Genomic DNA, 25432 nt, shown 5'->3' with positions numbered 1-25432 from the left:
AAGCGTTACCATGTGAAAATGGTCTGAATGTATGTATGTGTTTAGGGGCCGGAGATCTAGAATAGGTCGTAGAGTCTTGTCTCTTTTTGGTATTAGAAAATATAGGGAGTAGACCCCTAAATTTTGCTGATTGACGGGAACTTGTTCTATTGCCTGTTTTTGTAGGAGGGAGATTACCTCTTGTTTTAGTAATGTGGAATGTTCTTGTGACAATGGGCGTTGCCTGGGTGGAATGTTTGGGGGGTAGATGTCAATTCTAGGCAGTACCCTGAGTGAATAATTTGGGTCACCCATTTGTCTGAGGTGATGGTCTCCCAGAACTGAAGGAAATTTTGTAGTCTGCCCCCGACCGGAGTGGGATGGTCTGGAGGGAGCGGGAGGAAGTCATTGGGTAGGCAGCGTGGCAGAGCGGGCAGTATTTGTTTTGCCTCTGCCTTTATTGTTATTGCCCCTATAGCCACCTTTGATAACCCCTTGTGAAGGTGGACTGAGCAGGGGATTTGTAGGAAGTGGACGCGATTTCTGAGGAGTAGCCTCTAGCCGTACCCCGAAAGGAAGAGCGGTGAAAGGAGCGCCTAGGAGGGTGTGACTGCAGGGCTCCCATAGATTTCGCCGTATCAGTGTCCTGCTTCATTTTCTCGAGGGCCTCATCTACCTTTGGGCCGAATAGGTGTTCTTGGTCAAAGGGATGATTTAGGATGGAGGCCTGTACCTCATGTTTGAAACCTGATATTCTCAGCCAAGCATGGCGACGGAGGAGAATGCTAGTGTTAATGGCCCTGGAGGCTGTGTCTGCTGCATCTAAGGCACAGCGTATGGAGGTGTTAGTTATAGTCTTACCCTCTTGAATTAATTCATTGGCCTTATTTTTGTATCTTTCTGGGAGGTGGTGCATTATGGTTTCCAATTCATCATAATGCGCCCTATCGTATCTGGCCAATAGCGCTTGGGTGTTGGCGATACGCCACATATTAGCTGCCTGTGACGCAGTACGCTTTCCTGACGCGTCCAGTAGCTTTGACTCTTTATCAGGTGGTGGTGCTTCGCCTGACGCCTGGGAGTTTGACCTCTTCCGTGCAGTGGAAACCACTAGGGAATCTAGTGGCGCTGACCCTTTGATATAGGCAGGATCTGTGGGGGCAGCTTTGTACTTTTTTTCTATGCGTGGGTTAATGACCCTAGCCCTGACTGGGTCCTTAAAAACCGCTGGCGCATGTTTTATCACCCCCTTGAGCATAGGTATTATGGAGGTAGACCTATGTGCGGTATCAAAGGTGTCGAGGAGGAAATCCTCCTCTACTGGGTCAGTGTGTAGCTCTACCCTGTAATAATGTGCCGCCCTCTGAAGTAGGTGGTGGAAACCTAATGAGTGTTCCGGTGGAGATGGCCTGGAAGGGTAAAGGTCATCTTGTGGGACGTCTGGAATATCTGGATTATTGTAGTTGTCCCATGGGTCTGGGGATCCTGTAGGGGTGGGGACTTGAAGCACATCCCCTGGATCGTAATATGGGTCCCCCTGATCATCATCGTCTGGAGACGGGGTCGGAGAGCGATGAGGTGGGGGTGGAGAAGGCGGAGGGGGCGGAGGTGTAGAGGGTGGAGGAGGTGGGGAAGGCATTCTGAAAGGGGCGGTAGCAGAGTCCTTCCTCTTTGGAGGTGGAGGCGGAGCCGGTTTGTCCAAATGTCTCTTTTTAGAAGAGAGGGCCAAATGTCCAGCTTTTGGATCCTTGGTAAGAGTCTTTTGCAAGGGATCCGGTGTAAACAGTTCCTGTGACAATGTTTGTTCCGTCGGCGCCGAAGGTTTCGGGGCCGATGACTTTTTAGGCTTGTCCGTGCCGTGCTTAGCACTGGGCTTGGGAACCTCCGTTTTCTTGGTCGGCGCAGAGGTGGGATTCGGCGTGGAAGTGTCGGTGCCGAGGGCCTTATGGGGTTTGGTCGGTACCGAAGAAGGCGTCGGTACGGAAAGGCTGGGTTTCGACACCGAGGACTTCGGTGCTGAGCTCGGTGTCGAGGTAGAGGCCAGTTTCTATTTCGGTGCCAAAGTGTGTTTCTCGGCACCGCTGGAGGGCTGGCTCGAGCCCGAGCCGCCGGAAGGCTTATTTGGCTTCTTCACCGGGCCCGAAGGTGGGGTGTGTGAAACAGTGTCTCTGGTCTTGCCTAGGCCCGGAGGCGAAGGCGTGACCGAAGCCTTTTTGGGTGTGGGCGCGGGTGTGGGAGGGGGTATAGTACTCATGACCCTCTGCGGCGGGGTGATGTCCTCTACATCGGAGTCGTCGGCTTCGGAAGCACTGACGAGGTCCTCTTTGGTGTGCTGCTGTCCCGGATCTTCGACGTCGTCCCCGAAGATGTCGACTGGAACGGAGGTCGAGGAGTGCGCCATGTTTCGGCTCTTCGATCTCGAATAGTCTTTTTCGATCTGAAAGACTTACAGGCCGGACAGTCTTGAGCCTCGTGTTCAGGGGAGAGGCAGAGGTTGCACACCTCATGAAGATCGGTGTGGGGGAATTTGGATTCACATCGAGGGCACTTCTTGAAAGGAGTTGTTTCCATCAGCCGGGACCGGAGCTTGGGTAGGCCCGAAGGCCGCCGTCGACGACTGGAATCGAAGATGTGTCGAAGAGAAGATGATTGAGGAGATCTGGATCTGAACAATACCGCGATAAGCGAGATACATTTCTACCCAGACTTTACTCCGGCGGTCCAGAAGCAGCGACAGAGCTTTCTTGGGGTTAAACGTCGCCTAAGGGACCTGAACCTCAAGTACTCAATGCTCTTTCCAGCTAAGCTGAGGGTAGAGGTGGATGGTCGCACGCACTTCTTCGACCGGCCCGAGGCGGCTGGGGACTGGCTGGACACTCTGCCTGGAGATCGGGGCCGGGGGGGCGGGGGGGGCGCGGCTGGCGAGGAGGGCCCGCCGGATCAGAATTGAGGGGTGACTGAATAGGCCTTGCTCTGGACGTTGTTCCTTCACCATTTATTGTTTGCGTATGTTCCCCTCCTATGGAGGTTGCGTGGGGTCTGTTGGGGGCTTCCCTCCTCCTCTGGGGGACTAGTTAGTTTTTTAGCTATGGGGCGACAGGCACACTGCACTTTGGGGGGGCTGTCTGGGCTCATGCAGGGGTGCAGGGAGGGGGGAGTTCTGTTGGGACCGGGGGGTGGGGGGGGGTGTTGTTTGTTAGCACCGCAGGGCAAACCCGCTACTATGTTGTTGTTATTAGGATGCTCGATGGGGGACGACCGATTGACTCGACGTATGATGGGGGGTAGGGACTTGACTGTGTTGTCATGGAATGTTAACGGCCTGGGGGATAGGATTAAGCGTGGTGTGGTCCTGCAGTACTTAAAACGTATTTCACCAGATGTTGTCTTCCTGCAGGAGACGCACCTTATAGGTAACTCCTTTCATGCAATGAATCGGCGGGGATATCGTTTGGTGGCACATTCCGGCTTCACCTCGGGCTCGCGGGGGGTGGGTATTATGATCAAGAACTCGCTCCCGTTGGAGATTGATGAGGTGCGCCATGATGAGAGGGGACGCTACACGGTTCTGGTGGGAAGAATGGAGGGTAGAGTGTTTATCTTTATATCAGTGTACGTCCCGCCTGGGTTACAAGCCACCACATTCGCGGACCTGGGGCGCCTCCTTCTGGACCTTCCGAGTGGCCTGCTGGTGGTTGGAGGGGACTTTAATGCGGTAGCCTCTGGGTCTATGGATCGCCATCCCCCTAGGGACCTCCCCCGGGCACAGGCGTGGCTGCCCGGCCTTCTGGACACGCTGGGCCTGGTGGATTGCTGGCGATTAAAGCATCCCGCATTGCGACAGTACACCTTCCACTCGGGTGCCCATGGTAGCCTCTCGCGGCTTGATTACATCCTTGTCCCGGCGGCCCATGCAGGGAGGGTGGGGGAGGTGCGCCATCTAGCGCGGGGTATCTCAGACCACTCCCCATTGTTGTTGCATTTCGATGTCTTCCCGAGGGGGGATGGCGGGGTGGCCCCAATCAACGCATGGTATTTGCGCAACCCCACCATTCGTGCCGACTTGATCAAATCCTTACAGCGATATTTCGACGAGAATGTGGGGTCGGTCTCCTCCGCCATCTCCCTGTGGGAGGCTTTCAAGGTAGTCCTTAGAGGGGAGGCCCTCTCCTTTATCTCCCATGCCCGGCGGCTCGAGCGGGAGGAGGTGACCCGGGTAGAGGCCGAGATTGCAGAACTGGAGGGTGACCTGGGGAGCGGGGTAACAGACGCCAAGTTGCATGTTCTACACCTAAAGCAGGCGGCCTATCGGGCCCTCGTCACGGAGGCGGCCAGGGGCCTCAGTAGAGAGCAGCAGGGGCGATTGTATGATGTGGGTGATAAGGCTGGCAAATTGATTGCGTGGTTGGATAAGAGGGAGAGAGCGAGCCGCGTGGTGCCTTTGATTGAGAGTGTTGATGGTGCGTGTGTCACCGAGCCGGAAGCCATTGTCTCCTGCTTCGCGGATTATTTCCGCGAAGTCTACTCCCCGGTTTCCCCCTGCTCGGAGGAAGATTCCCATGCCCTGCTTCGGGACATCGCACTGCCCTCCCTAACGGTGGAGGACAGGGATTCGCTGGACGCCCCTCCCACCTCGGACGAAATTGCCTTGGCTATTCGCTCGGTTGCATCCGGCAAGGCCATGGGCCCCAATGGTATTCCCATCGAGCTCTACAAGCTACGCCCGGATGTGTTGGCGCCCCACCTGCGCGCGATGTTCCTGGCGGCCCACTCGCAGGGTTCCCTCCCGCCGGACCAGCGCCTGGCCACAATTGTGGTGATCCACAAGGAGGGGAAGCCCCGTGAACGGGTCACATCCTATAGGCCGATTTCGCTTTTGAACGCGGAGCCCAAAATCCTGGCCAAGGTGTTGGCCAACCGGTTGGTTGGCGTGGTGGGCGACCTGGTCCACCAAGACCAATCTGGCTTTATACCGCACCGCAACACGGCGCTCAATCTGCGGCGCTTGCACGGGGTGCTCGCGCGTGTCCCGTTTGTGCGGGAGCCGGCCATCTTGGCGTCCTTGGACGCCACCATGGCGTTTGATACGCTTGAATGGCCATACATCTGGGCGATGCTGGCGAAATTCGGGTTCGGCCCGGGTTTCATTAGCTGGGTCAAATTGCTATATTCGGGCCCATTGGCGCAGGTGGTAGTGAATGGGCGAGTCTCGGCCCCATTCGCGCTGGGGAGGGGTACGCGACAGGGTTGCCCCCTGTCGCCTCTCCTGTTTGCCCTGGCCCTGGAGCCCCTGGCGGAGTGGCTGCGGTGGCACCCTTCTATCCGTGGTCTCCGCTGGACCCCCGAGCATGAGGACCGTGTGTCCCTCTACGCTGACGACATCCTTCTGTATCTCGCCTCCCCGCGTAACTCACTGATCGTCCTGGTTGATGTTTTGCGCTCATTCGGTCGCAACTCAGGCCTGGTCATCAACTGGGCGAAATCCTGTGTCTATGTGCTTTCCGGGGAGGCTCCGGCCCTACCACGGGACTGTCCGATCCAGATTGCCTCCCAAGGTTTTCGGTACCTGGGTATCTATATCACACTTGACCCGGAGGCCCGCTATGAGCGGAATTTGCTGCCCCCCCTCCAGCGCTTGAGGGAGGACGTGGTGCGCTGGCGGCGTCTGCCGCTCTCGCCGCTCGGCCGAGCGGCTTTGTTCAAAATGATGTCCCTGCCGCGATTCCTCTACGCCCTCCAGAATACTATGGACTTGGTCCCGGCACGCTATTTCCGTGAGGTGGAGGGCCTCCAGCGGCGCCTGTTCTGGGACGGGAGGCCGCGCATTGCTCTGGCTAAATTGACGCTCCCGTGGTACGATGGGGGGGTCGCCCTCCCGGACATTAAACGGTATTACTGGGCCTCCCAACTAGCTGCAATTAATCATGGCCTTTATGGGCCCGCCTTGAACCCGGCATTTGAGATGGATAAAATGCTCCTACCCGGTGGCGATTACAATCGCGCGCTCTACTCTGGCGCGCCCGACTCCCGTTTGACGGGACCGACGCGTGTTATGGTGCGTGTCTGGCACGCGGCTAATGCAGCTATGGGGTGGAAGGACCGTTTGACCCGGGCGTCACCGCTGTATGCGTCTGAGAGGTTGGGCTCCCTATGGACGTCGAAGGGCTTCGAGAAGTGGGACACGATCGGAATCAGCACGGTGGGAGATCTCTGGACGAGGGGGGGATTCAAAACTTTTGAGACGCTGCAGGCGGAGTTTCAGCTGCAGGGCAGTGAGTACTTTCGGTACCTACAAGTCCGCCATGCGCTGGGCTCCGTCTTCCCGGACGTCGCATCCATTCCGGAGTCTTCCCCCCTGGAGGACAGAGTGCTGGACAGAGTGCTGGACGGCCATGTACCGGACAGCACGATCTCCCTCATATACAAAAAACTGATCAACGATAGATCGTGCCTGCTGACTAGTCTCCGCGAGGCCTGGGTTGCCGACGGGCTGGAGCTGGACGACGAGGATTGGATCTCCGCGGTGGCCTCTCCGAAAGAGGTGGCCATCCCGGCTCGTCTTCGTTTCGTCCAGCTCAAGATCCTTCACCGGGTTTACGTGACGGGGCCAAGGCTTCTGCGTATGGGTTTTGCTGGTGACGGACTGTGTAAGCGTGGCTGTGGTGCGCTGGCGACTTTCATGCGTGGTGTGCATGAGGTCCTGCGTGTGGTTACGCGTGTCGCGCTGCTGCCTGAAGCGAGGAGATGTTTGCTGAATGTATGGGAACCGAATGACTATTCGGTCCCGCAGACGCGGTGGGTGACTCTGGGATACATGATAGCTAAGCGTGACATTGCTCAATTGTGGGGATCCCAGAGGCCCCCTGCGGTGTCGGCCTGGAAAGAGCATATGGATTGGTGTATGTTTCGTGAAAAGGTGGTGTATGTGGCGAGGGGTAAGCCTGGGGCGTGGGTGAAACTCTGGGGCCCCTGGAACGCCTACCGCGGGGGTATTTGTGAGCCACCACTGCTACCGGCTGCCTCGCCTGCTCCGTCTCCCTAGACGGCCCCCCTCCCTCGGCCGCGGGCGCGTGGTCCCCCAGTCCCTGGCCTACTCCCATTCCCCTCCTCAGAGTTCTGCTGCTGGTTTGGATTCCCCACTTATGGAGCACGTGCTGTTACTTTGGATCGCGGGTTGCCTTGCGGGTGTGGTTTTTTGGTGTTGTCTTGTTTCAAGAAAAGGGAACCGTACTGTGGGCTTGGAGCTGTGTGGCCTGCACCATTGATTACTCCTGTTTCACTGCTCTGCACTGCCGAGAGACTTTTGCTGTATGTATGCAATATGCTTTTGTCATTCTAGCGGCCGGCCGGGTGGTTGTAGGCCCATACCTGTAACTTTTACAACCTGCAATAAACGGTTTCAAAAAAAATAAATAAATAAAAAAAAAATACCGCGATAAGCGAGGATTCCGCTTCGATCGTCGAACTGGAAATGTTCGGAACCAGAGCGCGAAGTATTACATCCGAGCCCGATGGCGGAAAAAAACAATCTGAGGATGGAGCCGAGGCTCATGCGCAATACGATCCAAGGGAGGAGTCACCGACCTTGTGACTTCCAAAGACTTTCCAAGAGGAAAAACAAACTGCAAACATCCGACCCCAACACCAGATGGCGATCTATGCAAAGTGTGTAATCTGCAGCTCATATGCCTCGAACATAAATGTTTTGACATTGACATGAAAGTCAATTCTATATTTTTTCTCGGAATTTGGTGGAGGCGTTTTGGTTTCATTTCAACCTCTCACTCACCAACCTCTATCACACCTATGTTTTTTTTAATTGTGCTCAGTGTAGCTGATTATATATTCCTTTATTCTTTTTGGTGTAACTTGTGCGCAACCTTTCTTTTGGAGCTACTCATTGACGAAAAAACAAACAAAAAGGCTGCATTGTAAAGTTAAATAAGTGGCTGGATTCAAATTAATGGTGTAAGTTGCATTTGCATAAAAAAATTAAACAAAAGAAGGCCAGAATATATCAGTGATTTCACCAGACAAATAGCGCAACTATTTAAAAGTACAGGCACAGGGAAGATTTATAATTCTGCTTTCACGGCGGAGGGGCAAAGGTGATGAGGGGTAGAGGGAAAGCATATTCTGCCTGTACTACAGCCTTCTAGCGCAGTCAACTTGCTTCTGGGTTACCATCTCAGACTGACGTCTGGTTCAGCATGTAATAATTGTTGTGGCTATTATGTACTGTTTTGTCGGTTTGGCGCTAACCAAGACATTTTTTTTAAACAAAAATATATATGCTATACATACTTACATTGGCGTTCCATTAGCACTCTCCATCCATTCATCTGCTGTAGTGCTGTAGTGATGTAGTGGCATTCATATTTTACATCTGCCCATCAAAGCTTACAGCCTGGCGCACAGGCTTAGACCGTTCTGGCCATTGGCCGCCTAACTGTGAGTGATGATATTCTGTTCTTGCACAATGCACACATCCGCACAGTAAGGAGTTCCTTTCAGTGTCAGGGACTACTAGTGCAATGTGTGGTTTTACATAACAAACAAGCATTTGCAATGCAATAGGTCTCTCATTTACGCGAGATTAAGCTATTTATGTTTTAAAAACAAAAACAAAAATAAAAGGCATTTTAATTTGCAATGTCAATAGCTCAAGCTCGCGTAAATGCGAGACCTATTGCATTGCAAATGCTTGCTGTAATTCTGGTGTCAATTTGTTTATTAACTTTTCCTCCATTTTTCGTTCAAGCCTTTGACAGCGCTTGCGATGCCTGCACGACCGGTTGTATTCTATTCTATGGCATGTGACACACCTAACGATTACTATTGGCTGTTGTCTGTGTCAATCAGAAATGCAGCTTTGTTATAGCTGCATTTCTGAGAGCCCCCCCTCCTTTGTGTGCTTAGCTCTGCTTCTGGCGATTTAACTCAGAGAGCATTTTGTTTGGCCATTACACTGTATAGCATGTAATGGCCCCTCCTCTTTCTTCAGACAAAGGGGCAAAAACAACAAATGTGATTTAATAGCAAGAACAAAGCAAACAGAAACAAATTTGATTGTCTGTGGTAAACTTCGCATCTTCTTGTTAACTGGATTTCACTCTATCTTTATAAGTTAAAAAAGCATAGGCATAGCCAATAGGTGTCGCCTTTGTGACCTTGTAAGTGTTTAGCCATGCAACAGTTGATGTTGTGGCACCAAGGATATTGTGCTGCTTAACTAAATACTTGTATGTTCTGAAAGGCGAGACGTATTGGCTATGGCAATGTTTTTATAGCATAACTATGTTTCTAAACACTACTACAAAGTAATGAATTGTATGCTACTGAAAAATCTTGTTCTAGCTTTTTTGCTTAAAAAGGAAATGTGGAACAGCTTTATAATTAGTTTCAATGCTAAAGTAGCCTGAAGGATAAAAATACAAAATGTACCTTCCGAGCAATGTGCAGTAATATTTTTTTAGCATACATAAAACACCCAATTGGAGCTTGGTAGTATGGATTTTATTTTTGGGCTATTGACATTGCTAATATGTGGGTTTTTTTGGCACCTTATAAGTGTGTAACCAAAGATATTGGCAACGGTTTGTACAGGAATAACTGACAAATGTTTGTTAGTTTAAATTTTGTTGCAAGAATGTTTTGTTAACATTTTTAGTACTTTAAAGTAAGATGAGTGGAAAAAAATAAATGTATGATGTACATTTATACATGTTTTATAAATATATTCATTCTGTTGGAATATCTTAATATTTTTGTAATAATGCCATTGCAAAATATTACTTCACATGTCTGCGGTAAATATGGCATAAGTGCATCGGATAAGTCTTCCACCTCTGTATTGATTATAAACCAGTCCATTAGAAGTTCATTGCTAATATCAATAGATTGATATATTTCAGTATTGTGCACTTGTGTTGTTATTGAAGAGGGCCCCAAAAATCTGTACACACGCAGCAGCCACAGGTTCAAATGAAAGCAGGGCTGACTCCAAGTTTCATACTTCCTATAACTTGAGAAGAGAGGCAACACGTGCTAGGAGAGAGCGCTTGTTTATATGGTGTGTGTAGAGAGCAGCCCCTGTTTTAATGTATTAGATTAAAATACATGCTAGCAGATATTTTTGTCAAAATACGATTATTTTTAGTGTAGCTGCCAGATATGTAGCACAGTTATTAGCCAAGATCAACAATCCACAAACTTGTTTAGGAGAACGCGCTTAACAAGGGAGGGCGAGGGTGAGACAGGAATGGGGCGAGAGAGTAAACAAATATAAAAAAAAGCGTGTGTGCGGCCATGCTAATTAAAAACAGATGACCCGAGAAATCTGTGCGTACACAGCAGCCAGAGGTTCAAATTAAAGCAGGGCTGACTCTAAGTTTCATCCTTCCTATAACTTGAGAAGAGAGGCAGCATGTGCTAGGAGAGAGCGCTTGTTTATATGGCGTGTGTAGAGAGCAGCCCGTTCTAATGTATTATACAAAAATACATGCTAGCAGATACTTTTAACTAAGTATGATTTTTTAAGTACAGCTGCTAGATATGTAGCACAGTAATTGGCAGAGATCAAAAAGTCACAAAGTTGTTTCAAAGGAACCGGTTGACAAGGGAGGGCGAGGGTGAGGCAGGCAGTGGAAGGGAAAGTAAAGAAATATGAACAAGTGTGCGCGGCCAGGTTAATTACAAACAGATGGCCCCTGCGCGCCGCTGCTCGCTCCCGCAAGGTGGATGCCACCACAAGCACGAGTGCTTGAAAAGTGCAGACCAATTTACAAAGGTCATCTCTTAAGAGCGGCGCATGCGCGCTGCACTAGGCTTGACCTAAAAAAACACATGCAGCTGGTAACAATGATACCAATGTTTTTTACAATGTGACTTATCCCTTTTTTATACAAGCGCACAGTTCTTTCTAACCATGTGGTAAAATAATATAACTCGTTTACACGAACATATATTTATTTTTTCCTGGCACTTTTCTCTATTTTACCAATAAATTGTGTACGCATTTAACCACTGCGCATTTGTTCGTATTGAAACACTAACCAGGTTGAGGTATTGTAACTTGTCGGTGTATTTGCATTTGCATCACTCACGGTTATCAGCAGATCGAAACATGCCTGGCAAGACTGATGTCATAAAAGAACTTTTTTTGGCCATTATTTTTTGTTTGTTTTATCACTCTGTATGCCTCTAATTGATTGCTGGTGGCAGCTCATAAAGACAGCTCCACCGTGACTGCTGCTACACTTACAGAGTTGCCCTAATTACGGAAGCTATACCGAACATAATTAGCTGCATGCGAATAAGTGCTTAAAGATGTACTTTTCGATGAAGGACTTGTGGATGGCCATGGGTCGGCATACCTAACAGAACCACCCCTCCCTTATTGAATCCCGGTGTGTAATTGTTCCAATGCATTTCCACATTGCAGACAGTGTTCGTTCTTCAGAGCGAGAAGTATGTCTGTTGCTACCCAATGAAATCACACTCATTTTGTAGACCTATGGAAGGATAAAACAATAAGTGGCCAACACCGATTTCAACCGTCACCATGAGGCTGAACACAGATTCCTAGAATGCATTAATTAATTAGTACACTCAGCGCCATAACAGCTGGTATACTCCAGTCCATTTTGTTTGTAAAGTGCACACTGGTAATTAAATTGCTTCTAAGTGCTTTCATGAGCAGCACCAGTGGTATGTTTAAGACAGGTTTGCACTGAGCGCTTGTGGGATTTTATGCTGCATTCATTGCAGGCAGGGAGGGTGAGGTCAAATCTAGCTTTTCACAATGTGACTAGTGGGCCAGAACGTCTGTTATATCCATGTTAATGTTGCTCGTAAGGTGCACACAATGTTATTTAATTGCTTCTAGGTGCTTTTCTGAACAGCAACAGTATTAATTTTGAGGGCGGTTTGCAAAGAAGGGGCTTGAGGGATTTTAAGGTAGGCATTCATTGCTGGCCTGGTTAGGTTAATCAACGGTAGCTTTTCACAGTGTGTGACTAAGGGGTACTTGTCGCTGTAATGGAACTCCTCCCTTTAGAGGTTTTGTAAGACATCAGGTTAATGGTCCATACACGTAACATCACCAAAGGCAAAGTCACTATAGGCGAGCGAGACAAGGTCAATTCTACCTTAGGTTCACAGTGTTAGCGCCAATGTAAATGTTCAGAGGAACGTCACTGACAAAGTGCACCCATCTAAGCTCATCTTTGGCATTGGTTTTTATAGGGCGTTCGCTTGGTATAATGGAAATGTGCAGATGGTTGTGGTATTTAACAGTTTTTTTAGCAGGTTTATGGGCCTAGAAGCTCCAACACTTTTTAAAAATCTTTTATATATATTAAAAGAGCATGCTAGTAAACTGCAGATGCATCTCTTACAGGGAAGCTATGTTAGAGGCAAGCATTCAGCAATCTGTGTGTATCTTTTTGTCATTTTGTAGCCTTAAACATGAATTGTAAGGAGTACTTTACCCACATGGTCTTCTAAGGGATTGCAGAAACTCACTTTGGCACACAAATTTCACTATATCCCACTGTAGACAAGGTGGATGATCATATAGCAGCAGTGGGCATGCTACCAGGAGGGTGGGGGTGGGGTATGGTATGGTGTTAATGTGTTTGTGTGCGTATGTATAGTGTAGTGTAGTGTAGTGTAGGTCATTTGCCCGAGAATCAGAGATGTGCTCCAATCATGCCACAGCAAGCAAAAAACACATATTCAAAGGCAAGAGATCACATCATACACCCTTGTGTCTTGGGTGCTTTTATGAGCTCAGTGTGCTCCTAGGTGATATTTTGTGAAGAAACAGGGAGCAACATCTTCAGATCCACACTCATCTAATCAACATAAGCCAGGCTAGCTTGAATCCAGTGGCACAGCAAGCAAGGGACCCATGTCTGGGCATACCCTCGGCCCCTTCGGGGTAACATGGCAAACGCAACAAGATGATGGATGGAGTGCTGAAACTTTTCAACCGCTACTCCCCTCCCCCCAGTCAAGGTTTACAATTATGTTGCACCCAAGTTTGAGTTTTGGTATCATTCTGTTTCAAACAATTGCCAAATAGCACAACACAACCTCATTAAGACAGGAAGAGGACGAAACCATGGTGAGACTATGCTACCATCTACATCTAGAAAAAGGTTTGCACTAGTATGATATGTAATCATTTTTCAGCTATTACACATTTCTGAATTCTTACCGATTAAAATAGCTGTGACCAAATATAGAAACCATGGGCAGTGCTCACCTCTGCATCAGTTAGTAGTACTTAAAGTGAACTTTGGTGGTATGATGCAAATGAAAAAGTCAAACTTTCATCCACAAACTCGTAAATAAATCTAGTACTCACCACATTCTCAACAATAACAGGTTGTAAAGCTTATCTTCAGTGATGTTCCTAGGTACTGTCATAAGAAAAGGTTGGCCAAATAATGTTGAGCCATGATGACTATAACCTGTGTGGCGATACTTTTCCCTGAGATAGATAGGAATAACAACTTGTTCTGTATCTTCTGTTCCATTTACGGCAGTTTCAAATCTGAAAGACATAGAAACAGTCATTATAAAAAGGTTCTCGTCTTTTAAAATATTCACATATTTGTAGGCAGTGATGGGTGGTGAATTGAAGAAATACAAAAGGCAGACTGGCAACTCTTTCATAAGTATGTTTTTATTGCTAGATGTCAACAACTGAAAATCCCTGAGGCAGTTTGCTATAATCTACTTGGAAGATGTTAAACCTGTAGGAACAGATCCATAATTTAAAAATAGTTTACCTTTAGATATCTTTAGCATTCTCAACATAAGAACACAAAGCTTTGTAAGTGCATGTAAAGACCTTTCCACTAATGTTGTAGATTCAGTAAAAATGGATGTTAACAAAAGGGTGTGTATAATGCAGAAATCATTTTAAATAGAAAAAGAAGTGAGTCATTAGAAGAATCTGGGAGTTTCAAGAGTTCGTACTGCATCTACTCAGGAACCATGTGCTTCAATTCAGAGACAGAAGGCTGGGATGGAGGATCCTGCCTAACATCCTGGACCACAGATTTGGTCTGTAAGGTCTACTCAGGAACCAGGTGCTTCAATTCAGAGATAGTAGGCTGGGATGTAGGATCCTGTCTAACATCCTGGACCACAGATTTGGTCTGTAAGGAATTCTCTTGTGTGGCTGAACAGACAGCAGAAGAAGGTACCAGAAGCATAGCTGACAAGGCAAGTCCATAACTATAAGAATCATTTTGGAATTGCAGTGTTTGAACTCAATTTGCAATCCCTTTGGGAAGTACAGGGGTCGGAAAATAAAAAAACAGAAAAATCCTCTCTACCAAAGAACTTAAGGAGTATTTAGCAGAGAGCATGGTCATGTCAACCAGGAGGTGTAACAGTGGCATTTTGCATTTTTGGGGGGGGGGGGGGGGGATCAATTTCAGCTGCTTTATCAGATGGAGTTTCAACTCACAGGTCTTCGGGTTCTTCAGACCTGCCTGCTGACAATTTGTATATTTTTCGCCTGAACCAAATGCAACATTGCCTGTTCTTCGTTAGAAAAGTCTAGATCCAGTCTCTCCCTCTTGGTTTCTGACATGCACAGTTGTCAACATAGACAAAGCAGATGTCAAACTGTCTATCTACAGAAGAACAAGACAGGATTGGCTTGATGGAAGGAAGGATTTGAAAGGTAGATGTACTGTCTCTTCTGCAGTTCTGTTATATCTGTATGGCACCCCCTTTCCACTGGAGACCATGTTTTCTGAGTTGATAGATCTCCTTATGTGGGCTTGCCATCCATTCAGAAACTCTGGCAAGCAAATTATTTTTTCAACCCCACCAATGAAGAGCTTTTGAAGACATCAGGGATTTTCTAATCCAATTCTATCATCTGGTAACATTATTCGATCCTCTAGGCACTCTTGAGGAGGTGTCATCTGTAGTCTGACATCTTAATTTAGAGAGGCAGGATGCTAAGTAGCCCAGAATATGCCAAACTACCCTTACTCAATCAAATGAAATTGTTTCCATTTAATTTGTATAGAAAGAATTCTTTCCAACAACAAAGGAGCTTTACTATTATCTGCATGTAAATACAATATGTGTGGAAATTAGACTTGGTTTCTTTTTATTGATTTGAAGACCCGCATCATGAAGAAGCATTGTCATTCGAAGATCTTGTAAAAAAAAAAAAAAAAAAAACTTGCATAGGGAAAAGCTTTGCTAATGGTAGATGTAACTACTGGAGAAAAGATGTCACCACCAACATGCACTTCAAAAAAGTTTTGCTAACTGACTTCAATCACAAAGGAATGTAACGGAAATGTTTCCTCTCCACTTTAAATAGCAGAAAACTCATGTGTCTTGTTCTGATTAGTACATTAAAGTATGGAAATTCGGTAAAGTTTTACAGTCCTACAGATTTAAGGTCTAGGCTTCAGTCTTCGTATTTTGTATCACATCTTCTGAATGAAAGTCGAGTAACAAAGCACCATTAAAGAGTATGTCCTGGATGCTCTGTTGAACCAGTACAGTAAAAGAGTTGAGTCTTAGCCATGAGAAATGCTGCATGAAGAAAACATAACAGTAATCCAATGTGGAATGGTTATCAGGATATCTTGTGGTTTGGTAATGCTGTCTTAAGCTAAGATTCCCGATTCAAGAAACTCTTCTCTTTTTTTAGCAGGTGCTACAAGAACTGACTGACTGATTCCCAAAGGGACCTATTATAATGGCCCAAAAGGACAGGAAAACTCGAGTCTTCTATGATACCAGCTGAAAAGCAATCTTCCCTATGGTGTACAGTCTTCTAGCCTCCGTTTTCAGGATGTCCAGTGGAGGTGGAAATCGTAGCATTATCCCTTTGTCTTTCCAGAGCTTCTTCAAGACAGCATGGAATAGGTTTCTCCTTAAGGAATTTAGATCATATTGTTGCAGGGACTCTGCTCATGCACAGAACTATGCGCAGGAAACCAGGACCTCAGTGAATTGTGGTGTACCAAAAACTCACCTCAGTACCCAGAACCCCAATCCGACTAGCATCAGTGTCCCATTCGTTATCTGTATTCTCTAGGAGCTCCCAATGTATAGACAACCCAGAACAAGCGACTTAGAGTTCTCTCAGGAATGGTGGGAATCAGAAATACCTGTTTGTTATTATTCTCATATCAGTCCACAACAAGAGTAATCAGAGACACTGTAAAGTTTAAAATGTTTATTTTATAAACTACTTGTCCTAACATGCAGTACTTTGGCTAACATAAGCAGACAAATAATAAAAATTAAAACCATCAGCATTGTTACAATACCATAGAAAATGAAGGGAGAAATCATAGTATAAATGACAGTGGAATACAGCCACCTTCCCTTCACTAGTAAGCTAGTATTATTAGACTAATAGAAGGTCCCTAGGTTTGAATGGGGAACCCCATAACGTAAAGATCAGCTTAGGTGAATCACATCACAGGATCAGCTTTGCTCTGTGCCTGGAAAAGTTCTTCTCCAGAATGTGTGTGTAATGCATGCAAACTGCAATATTAAAGGCTCTCGACTTTCAGGTATTTGTAGCTGTGTGCATATTATGGCTAGAGAGTGGGCCGATCAACCTGAACTCAAAAACATACATTGTTTGGCGGCTCAGAGTGTTTCTGCACACAATCTTCAGACCAAGGTCGCAGTGCACGTCCAGGAATGTGAACAACAGACAGTTCTCATGTGAAGAAAAGGCAAGCAAGCAGTTTTCAAATAATAACATGTCGCTGTAGTGTCGTGTGCAAAAGCAGAAAAAGTGGCAAGATGGTGTTTCTAACATGCTTATGCTAACATAGCAATGTATGTATCTAAAACGCTGCCTCCACTACACCCCCCCTTGATCGGACCACGAACAAATAGGGTTACAAAAAGGAATGCAGAGTTCAAGTTCGACAGAGCGGAATCAAGTGCATGTATTGGAAATCCAAATAAAGAGAAGTGAAAGTTCGAAAAAAAAGAAAATGGTAAGTCAATACATCATGCGAAGGCTCAACGAGCCCAGATGTTGGAACACACAAAAAAATGTGTGGTTTGTGCAAGGGAAGCTGGACGACATTCAAGTTAATCCATCAATGTGTAAGCACAGTATGTAGCGACAGCTTCCAAGAGGAAGTCATTGGAACGATTTGCAAAAGTGTCCGCCATCCTGTCTAATTAGGTAAACGAACATACATGTTCCTCGACAACTGGGGCCTCGAGCACAATCAGAGGACAACTGGCGTGTTCTTCAAGATAACTTCTTGCCAAGAAGTCATACGCTGCCGTTCCGATGTCCCAATTCCCTAGGACTCCATGTGCCGCTCCACAGGCCATAATCTTGACACCAGAACAGTCCAACTAATGGACTCATCAGTCGATCATAATTCGGGGCAGGAGACACCGAGTTTGACAAGCACAAATCCAGAGCTCATTCGAAAGGACAATCTAGGCAATGAAAAACAGGTTGTACGCATGTAAAGTAGGAAAACCGGAAGGATAATCTATAGGCTATGCTCAGGGTTGCCAGTGGTAAAGTTCCATAATATTGAAGCATCTGGTTACGAAGATGGAGCAGCGGGGACAGGCTGTCGCGTGACACAAATTGTGCAGCCATTGCGCAGTAAGCAGACCAACACTAGTACACCAGCCGCGAGGGCAGGAATCAACGGGAGCCCGCCCAAGACGCTGGAAAAAATAGAATGAAAAAATGCCAGTATCACACCAAAAATAGTTTGGAAGGAGGTCACGAGGCCGGAGCCCACAATTTTGAAAAAATGCGCCAAGCCAGTTGTTGACGAGGCATTAAATATAGTTTGAATCAGGGCACCAAAATGAAGTGGGAGATCAGTATTTAAAAGCGCCTGCACCTCGGTGCAGGTGTTGGCTACGTGAAGGACAAATGTTTTACGGGACAAAGTCAGAGCGACTTCTTTTTGAGACAATAGAGCCCTTATTCTGCTCATCTTGTTGAACTCCGCTTTCAAGGTTGGAATGGAAGGCCAGATGGATACATCCAGCTGCCCATGCGGGGGTGGGAAAAGGACATTTTTACAGCAGACTACTCTCTGCGATACAGTCACAATGTAAGGAATTCTCACTAGCATTCCACAGCAAGCCTTGTTATTTAAAAGCAAATAACTACCGTTAGCTAACAACGTGAAAGAGGGTGTAATAGCTGGCACTGGAATCCCTTTCAGGATGCATGCTAATATTAGGCACTTGCACATTGGATGCGCCATGCAATTGGATGTGCCTATAGACTACAGGGTGATCAGGTGTTGAAGTGCATTCTTCGCCCTTCAAATAAACTTCTTTACCTTCTCTCATGCACCTGTATGTAAATGGGAGTGACCAAACTTCATGCAGGAAAGCAGTACCCAACGGTTCATATCTGCGTAGGGCATAATGTTTCATGCACGAACTGAATTTAAACAAAGGAAATGGCAATGTGATTAACCCATGGATAAGCCACACAGCTGAGTTCAATTCGGCCACTGAGAAAGGCAAAGGTTCTAACTTTTCAATATGCAGTAATGAGTATGTTGCATCTTTCATGGACATGAATTGTTGTTTCGCAGTTAGATTAAAGGGAAGGAATAAAGATGAAGTATTCATGTAGTCCTAAGGGACTTTCCCAGCCTTTAACATTTGCAAAGTCCATGCATACTGCATTATAGAACGCAATTCATTCTGACCATGATACAAAACAGGCATATCATCCTGCACAATATCAACGACAGATGAAACAATATTATCGAACGTGTAAATTCTGGAAGAAAGGGTGTTAATGCTATTATCTATAACAGCTAGTGCTTTCTCCAAATTGGCTTGATCAATAGGTCTCAATCTGGAAGCAGCCTCAATTTGTGATAACTTCCAAACCTCGTTATAAATAGCATACACCCATCTTTTGGACCTGCCACCCACAGGACCCTTAACTAAATCATTCAAATCTATTTTGTCATGTAATTTAGATAAATTAAGTTTAACAGATGCCAAGGTGGAATGTTGCAGCCAAGATTGGCATAACTTCCCAACAGAGTAGGTAGTAACAGAATGAGAAGATTCAAAGCGGGGGTCTACGCGAACCTGCGTATACCCAGGCTGCAGACCCAAAAAACGATGTTGACAGGAATCTGAGCTTGTCTGCCAAGTTAGCCATCCTTCCGAATTTAATTTGGAAATATTGAATGATGTATTAGTAATGTATGACTGCAATGCATCAAGGGACAGATCTGTATGATTATCCCAATTTGGGTAAGCACCCAGATCTGGAATAGAGGGGGAATTCAGCTTTTTAGAAGTAGCCAATCCAAAACAGGTAGTCTGAAAAATAGTTGAATTCAAAAATAATATGTGGTTCGGGATGAGGCAGGCACGATGCAAAGCTTCTGTTCCTTGTACCTGCCATGGTTTAGAACCCCAAACAGATTTAAGATCAATAGTAGCTTTCCACAGATCATAATCCCTGACCGCCAAATCATCCATAAAGGATTTGGAATACAATACTTTAGTGTGTGTCAGCCTAACCTTCGAGGCAGACTCCGCTGCCACTTTAAAATAAAAGGAGGCAGGTTTTGAAACACTGAAATCAGTAAAATAGGCAAATTTGTTCACCAATGTGCTAGAGCTGCCTAGCATTGGCGTTGGACAATGTTCCCATTGCGTATAATTCACAAAATTACGATACGCATTAGCTTTATGTAGGAAATGATTGCCATAATGTTGATAGCAAAACAGCTCCCCGTAATTAGCAGTATCTAAATACAAATCTTCAGCATCAAAAGCGGCATAATATTTCAAATCAGAAAACAGTGCTTCTATGGCCTGAACGTCCCAATCATCAGAGCGGATGTTTTGTTTAACCATATCACCCATAGAAACACGAAATACATTCGGAACATTAATAACCTCAGTGGGTCCATGAATTTGAAATTTAACAGCATCCCACGCAATCCTATCTAACACAGGCCAGGCAGTAATATTCACAAAAGTCTGGTCCCTCTTCATGATGTGTGATGAGGAGTGGGGGGCCAAAGTTCCATCAATTAGTCTAATTGTCGATATTTCTTTTAGGTAGTGTCCATTCACAAGACAAAAAAATACCACCACAAATCCGATGGACATAAACAAAAAAATACATATGAGCATCACCCAAATGTAAGTCCAAGGGGGAATCAAAAAATATCTTTTAAAACAAACAGCAAAAATAGAAACTTTTGATGGGGCACTGGAAGTCAGAGTTAGTATCAAAGGAGAAACGTGACTGGGTAACTGCGGTTGATTGTAAAACAGGCAATGTTACATCTGCAGGATAAGCATACTCAGTATCTTCAGGTAGACCACCAGCTGGTGATAGCAACAAAGGAGCAGTAAATGTATGCATCTCGATGGCAATATCAGGCATGGTGGTAGAAGCCGGAGCCAAAACAGAATTTCTCAGCATCGCAGGGCAAGAGACCGCTGGAGTCATACTAAGAAGAATCGGCCACTCGCTGTAGTTTGACATTGTCAATGGAGATGTACCGGTTATCCTTGCGACCAGGAAGTGGAGGTAAAATGACTGTTCTTGTACCCTGCACGTCAAGCACTGGAACCGGGGCACGATAAGAGGGGCCGAACTCCTTCTTGTTCTCCACCTTCTCACGGACCAGGTCACCAACTCGAGGTAGCCAGTCGACTACTGGAATCTGAAGCGCAGCATCAGATGTGGAGGGCAAGTGTTCCTTTGCAAGACTGTCTCTGGTCTCTTGTAGACTCTGTAACACAGCACAGTGATCATCTACGTCAAAGGGTGCGGCAGATGCCGCCATGTCTAGACCATCAAGGTCCGGGACAATCATTTTTATGTCAAAGAACATCATGTATGGGGTCCGCCCACCCAGAGACCTTCTAGGGAGATTATTAAGTGCACGTTGAACGTTATACAAATGGGCTAACCAGTTCCGGCCAGTGCCTAAAACCCTGGCTGTCAAGGACTGCTTTAAGTCACGGTTCATTTGTTCCACTACACTATTACCCTCAGGCCGGTATGGATACGAAAATTTGATTTGGACCCCCAAGGCTCTCATGGCTTCTTTGTACGCCTTAGAGGCGAATACAGGGCCCTGATCAGAATGAAAGGTACCACACGCACAAATTCCCACAAAGACACGCAAATCCCTTATGACAGTATGAGCATCAGCACTCCTTTGTGGCCATACCCAAAGAAAACGTGTGCACGAATCCACTGCAACTAAGATGTACTTATACGCAGTATCAGAGGAGAAAGGACCGCAGTGATCTAGATAAACACACCAAAGTGGTTTATTAGATATGTACAACTGAGTTTGTGGTGGGCGCGCAGCAGTTGAAGGTTTAATCGGCTGGCAAATGTCACAGTCAAGAACATAAGTGTGGGCCTGTTTATATAACCCGTGCCACCAGTAACGTTGTTGTAACAGAGTAACAGTTGCTGCAACGCCGGCATGGGCAGAGGCCATACCCTCGTGAGCCGCTGTTATCAAGGACGGCCTGCAGTCCGCGTTGGGAATCAATCTGTCACCAATGTCGTTAATTCTCACTAATGGGACGTTATCAGGACTTAAGTGATAATGGTACCGAGAAGGGAAACCTCTCGGGTAATTACTTCTCTTCTGTGTAGCAGCAATAGCTGCCAAAATGTCATCATCGATCTTACTTTAGGATCTTGTAACTGCTGCTACTAGATATGTCGCCACTGCTGTTTTCGCTGCCTCGTCAGCTAAGCTGTTGCCGACAGCGTGGACACCAACTCCCTGGTGACCAAGAGTGTGAATTGCATTCACGAGAGGCAGATGCTGTTTAAGTTCTGCCACTCGAACCCAAAGCATTTTATGCTTGACTGTGCTACCCTTGGAATCACAATATTCATTTTGAGACCAAAAGAATAGATTGTTGTTAAAGGACTGAACACAGTAAAACGAGTCACTCACAATAAGAGTAGTAACCCGAGGATCAGCAAACTCCAGTGCAAGCACCAGAGCACGGAGCTCTGCCAACTGTGCGGTACAATCACCCAATGACTGCGTATGCACGACATCAGACTGGAATTCACCATTCACGAAAGTACCCGCCACAATTGCGCAGGCTGCTGAATAGGCATGCTTCGATCCTGTCGCCGGTTGCGCCGAACCGTCGGTGTAAATGACACAATGGTAATCTTCGAGCGGGCGCAAAGACAGAGGAGCCGGATGAACGAATTCATACTGCAAAAACCTCTGAGTCTACAATGAGGCACCGAAGATATAGGTGACATCGCCAGATGTCAAAGAAGTGGCCCATTGTATCCAACGCGGATGCAAAGCTTTAGATTAGGTACACTGGCTTTCGTCACTGCCTCTAGAGCAGGATATGGTGTAACCACCAACATGCGTTTTCCTTGCGACAGCGCTCGTTCTTTAAGAATCGCCATCTGCACCGCAGTCAAAACCTTTTCAACCGTGGAAAAGTGCAGTTCAGCCGAAGTGTACAAGTGTGATTGGATGCAATGGGGACGGTATCGCCCTCATTGAACGTTAAGTACATGAAACCCACTGCGCCTGGCACAATTCTTATCACCAGGTTAGTGTGGTTATCACGTGTTAGTAAATATTTCGAAGCAAGAAGATCAGCCTGCAAAGATTGCAAAATAGCTGAATGCTCTGGCAGCCAGCTCGATTTTGAAAAAATAGGTTGTTCCAAGGCATATAGTGGCTTGATACGCTGGGCATAATCGGGAATGTACGTACGACCGAAATTCAGAAAACCCACCAAAGACTGTCATTTTTTCAATGTTGTAGGAGCACGCAGGCATGCGCACTTTTCCAGAAAGTGAGGAGCTAATACTCGACCCTCATTGTTGAGCTCGTAGCCCAAAAACAACACTGAATACTCTGCAATGTGAGACTTTGCAAAGTTGAATTTGTAACCGAAGTCTGCACACATAACAATAATGCGATCAACGCGACACAGATGCGGCCACAACTCGTCGTCTGTGAGATAGATGTCATCAACATACGAGTACGCATCAGGGTCAAAGCTCTCTAACAGAGAGACAACACGTGCGGCAAAGACGCCAGGGCTGTTTTTATAGCCCATGGCTAATCTCTTAAACTGCTTTTGTTTGCCGCCAGAAGTAAACGCTGTCCACTGACTTCTAATACAGGAGAGGTTATGGCTGTAAAAGCCATTGGATATGTCAAGCGTGGTCTTAAACCTTTTTCTCACACGACTATCAACGAGGGCAGAACTGTGGGTATTCTGTACCCCGCACGTCCGGCAATGAGACTTCAAATGTTGGTAATCCAAAACTAGGCGGTACGAGGGATTCTGCTCATGCACAGAACTATGCGCAGGAAACCAGAACCTCAGTGAATTGTGGTGTACCAAAAACTCACCTCATATTTAATACCAGCTTTAAGCTTTTAATATATTGTGTGGTTAGCTCATGCTTCAATACCTTATGTCAGACATGGTACCAAATAGCTGCGCTTTAATCGGTACGCTACTGGATAGTTTATACACAGTACATTGTTTTGCCTACTACAGCACTAATACCTCTATGTTATGAGGATACCATACGTTTCAAAATTACCTATAAATTCTTGGTCTTGGAACAAAGGTAGTGCTTAAAAGCTAACCACATACTGCATAAAGTATGTAAGCCCACGATGATGGAGATACTGCAGCACGCCAAACAATGAAGGGATTACAGCCTGTAGGAATGCACAAAAGAGTAATGTGACTCGGTTCCGAGGCTCCCGCATAACAAAATCTGTGAGCTTCCCTGCTGGGGGACTTCAGGAAAGACTGTCAGTTTGTGTCCTTACAGGAGCTGAATGCTGCGGGCTGGTCAATAAATGCCATACTGGCCGTCACGCCATCAATACTAAGGGGACTAAGAATGCCCTATTTATACAAGAGCGAGTCATTCAGTGTATGGGAACCTGTCAACCATCTTGAAGAAGTTTCTGCAGAGGGATCATAAAAACCAGGCAGATGACTCCCCTGTGCATGGAACCCCAACGAAAGGAAGTCAGTTGCTGGAGTCAGATAGATTACTGTTTAAAAGCCATCCAAGGGCTAATCATATCGGAGCCCAAGTTCCTCTTGGAGATGCCAATTATGTCACAGGAGTTTCTGATCCTGTTGTATAGTGTCACCCATATTAAAGTGAGAAGTCATGCATGAGCGCAGAGTGTGTGAGAGGTTAGATACACAAAGGATTCATGTCGTAGAGGACCTATAGCTATTATACGTAATCCAAAATCTCTACTGCTAATATCAGCCATCTTAAAGTGGGGAAACATGCATGAACACCGAGCAGATGAGAGATTAAATACACAACGAAATCATGTTATAAAAAACGTACACCTATTATACAGGTCTCACAATATAAGTCTTAATTACATATTAGTTCTCAAAGAGGCCCGGCTAAAAATCTATGAATCTTAACAGATAGAGTTTTTCCGCTTATATACAAATCCCACGCGGTCAGCATTATGAGTCCTCGTTATATGTAAGCTATTAAGCCAACGTGGGTGAAGACACAAGTGATTAGTGACTTATGGAACCGCTAATGTACAACTGTAGAGATCAATTTACTCTGGCAAAACCCTAGAGTTTCAGCCCTGACATCACAAGCACAGTTTAAGGCAAGTGAAGTGAGATAAGTGTCATTTCAAAAGAATTTGTGCAGTGGGGAAGGAAGGCGAACGCTAGATGGGAGAGGATCCGCTCAATAAGGGAACGGCATCAAATCAATTTCATTTCAATTTAATGGGGGGTGAAGAGGTGAAACAGGTCAGTTGGATGAGTGTTCGGAGAAGGTTAGATTGGTGAGGGATAGGTACACAGGTCAAGCGAAAGAAGTTCATCATATTGATGGGGAAATAAGACTAGTTCAAAGCGAGTTCGCTGTTGATGGTTGACAAGCGAGCGTGCTCTGCCCCCGTGACAATAGATCGCCCTGTGCCCATGGTCCTACCTATAGAACCCTTACCTGTTTGCTAGAGCGCGCAATTGCAGCAGCCACAGACATCCTATGGTGTTGGAGGAACTAGAGCCCGAGAGGGGCACAGGGAGGAGACTACATACTACGGATTAGACACTGCTCCTCTTGTTACTGCTGTGCCGTGGGACTCACACCGCGAGCTCCTGAACTCTCTGTGCGACATGACGCACTGTCAGTTTGATGCACAGTGATGCAACAAGGTATCATTGAGAGGGAATTTGACTATGCCCCAACAGGTCCCCTGATATGTGGAATTAACAGATTGTGGCAGTCTCCTACCGTGCAGCAGAAACACGATTTCTTATTAGCGCGACTACTCTCTGACTCCAAGATGGTGGCAGTCTCACAAGAGCTCAGATAAACTTGGTATTTGAGCTACTGGTGGCGCGTGGGAGCAAGAAAAAGGGGATGAGGGGA

At 46.4% G+C, this 25432-nt stretch overlaps 1 protein-coding gene across 7 annotated transcripts in view; it reads right to left on the bottom strand.

The window, feature by feature from the left end:
- The window catches only part of USP15 (ubiquitin specific peptidase 15), a 743655-nt gene that overhangs the window by 287977 nt on the left and 430246 nt on the right, over positions 1–25432 (bottom strand). For all 7 annotated transcript variants that reach the window (XM_085653348.1, XM_085653347.1, XM_085653352.1 and 4 more), the window contains one exon: positions 13352–13540. In XM_085653348.1, the coding sequence (XP_085509474.1) occupies positions 13352–13540 (189 nt within the window). The remainder of the gene's footprint in view (positions 1–13351; positions 13541–25432) is intronic.

Source organism: Triturus cristatus, chromosome 4_1, assembly GCF_964204655.1.
Source record: "Triturus cristatus chromosome 4_1, aTriCri1.1, whole genome shotgun sequence".
Taxonomy (NCBI): domain Eukaryota; kingdom Metazoa; phylum Chordata; class Amphibia; order Caudata; family Salamandridae; genus Triturus; species Triturus cristatus.
This window is presented reverse-complemented; position numbering and strand designations above follow the sequence as displayed.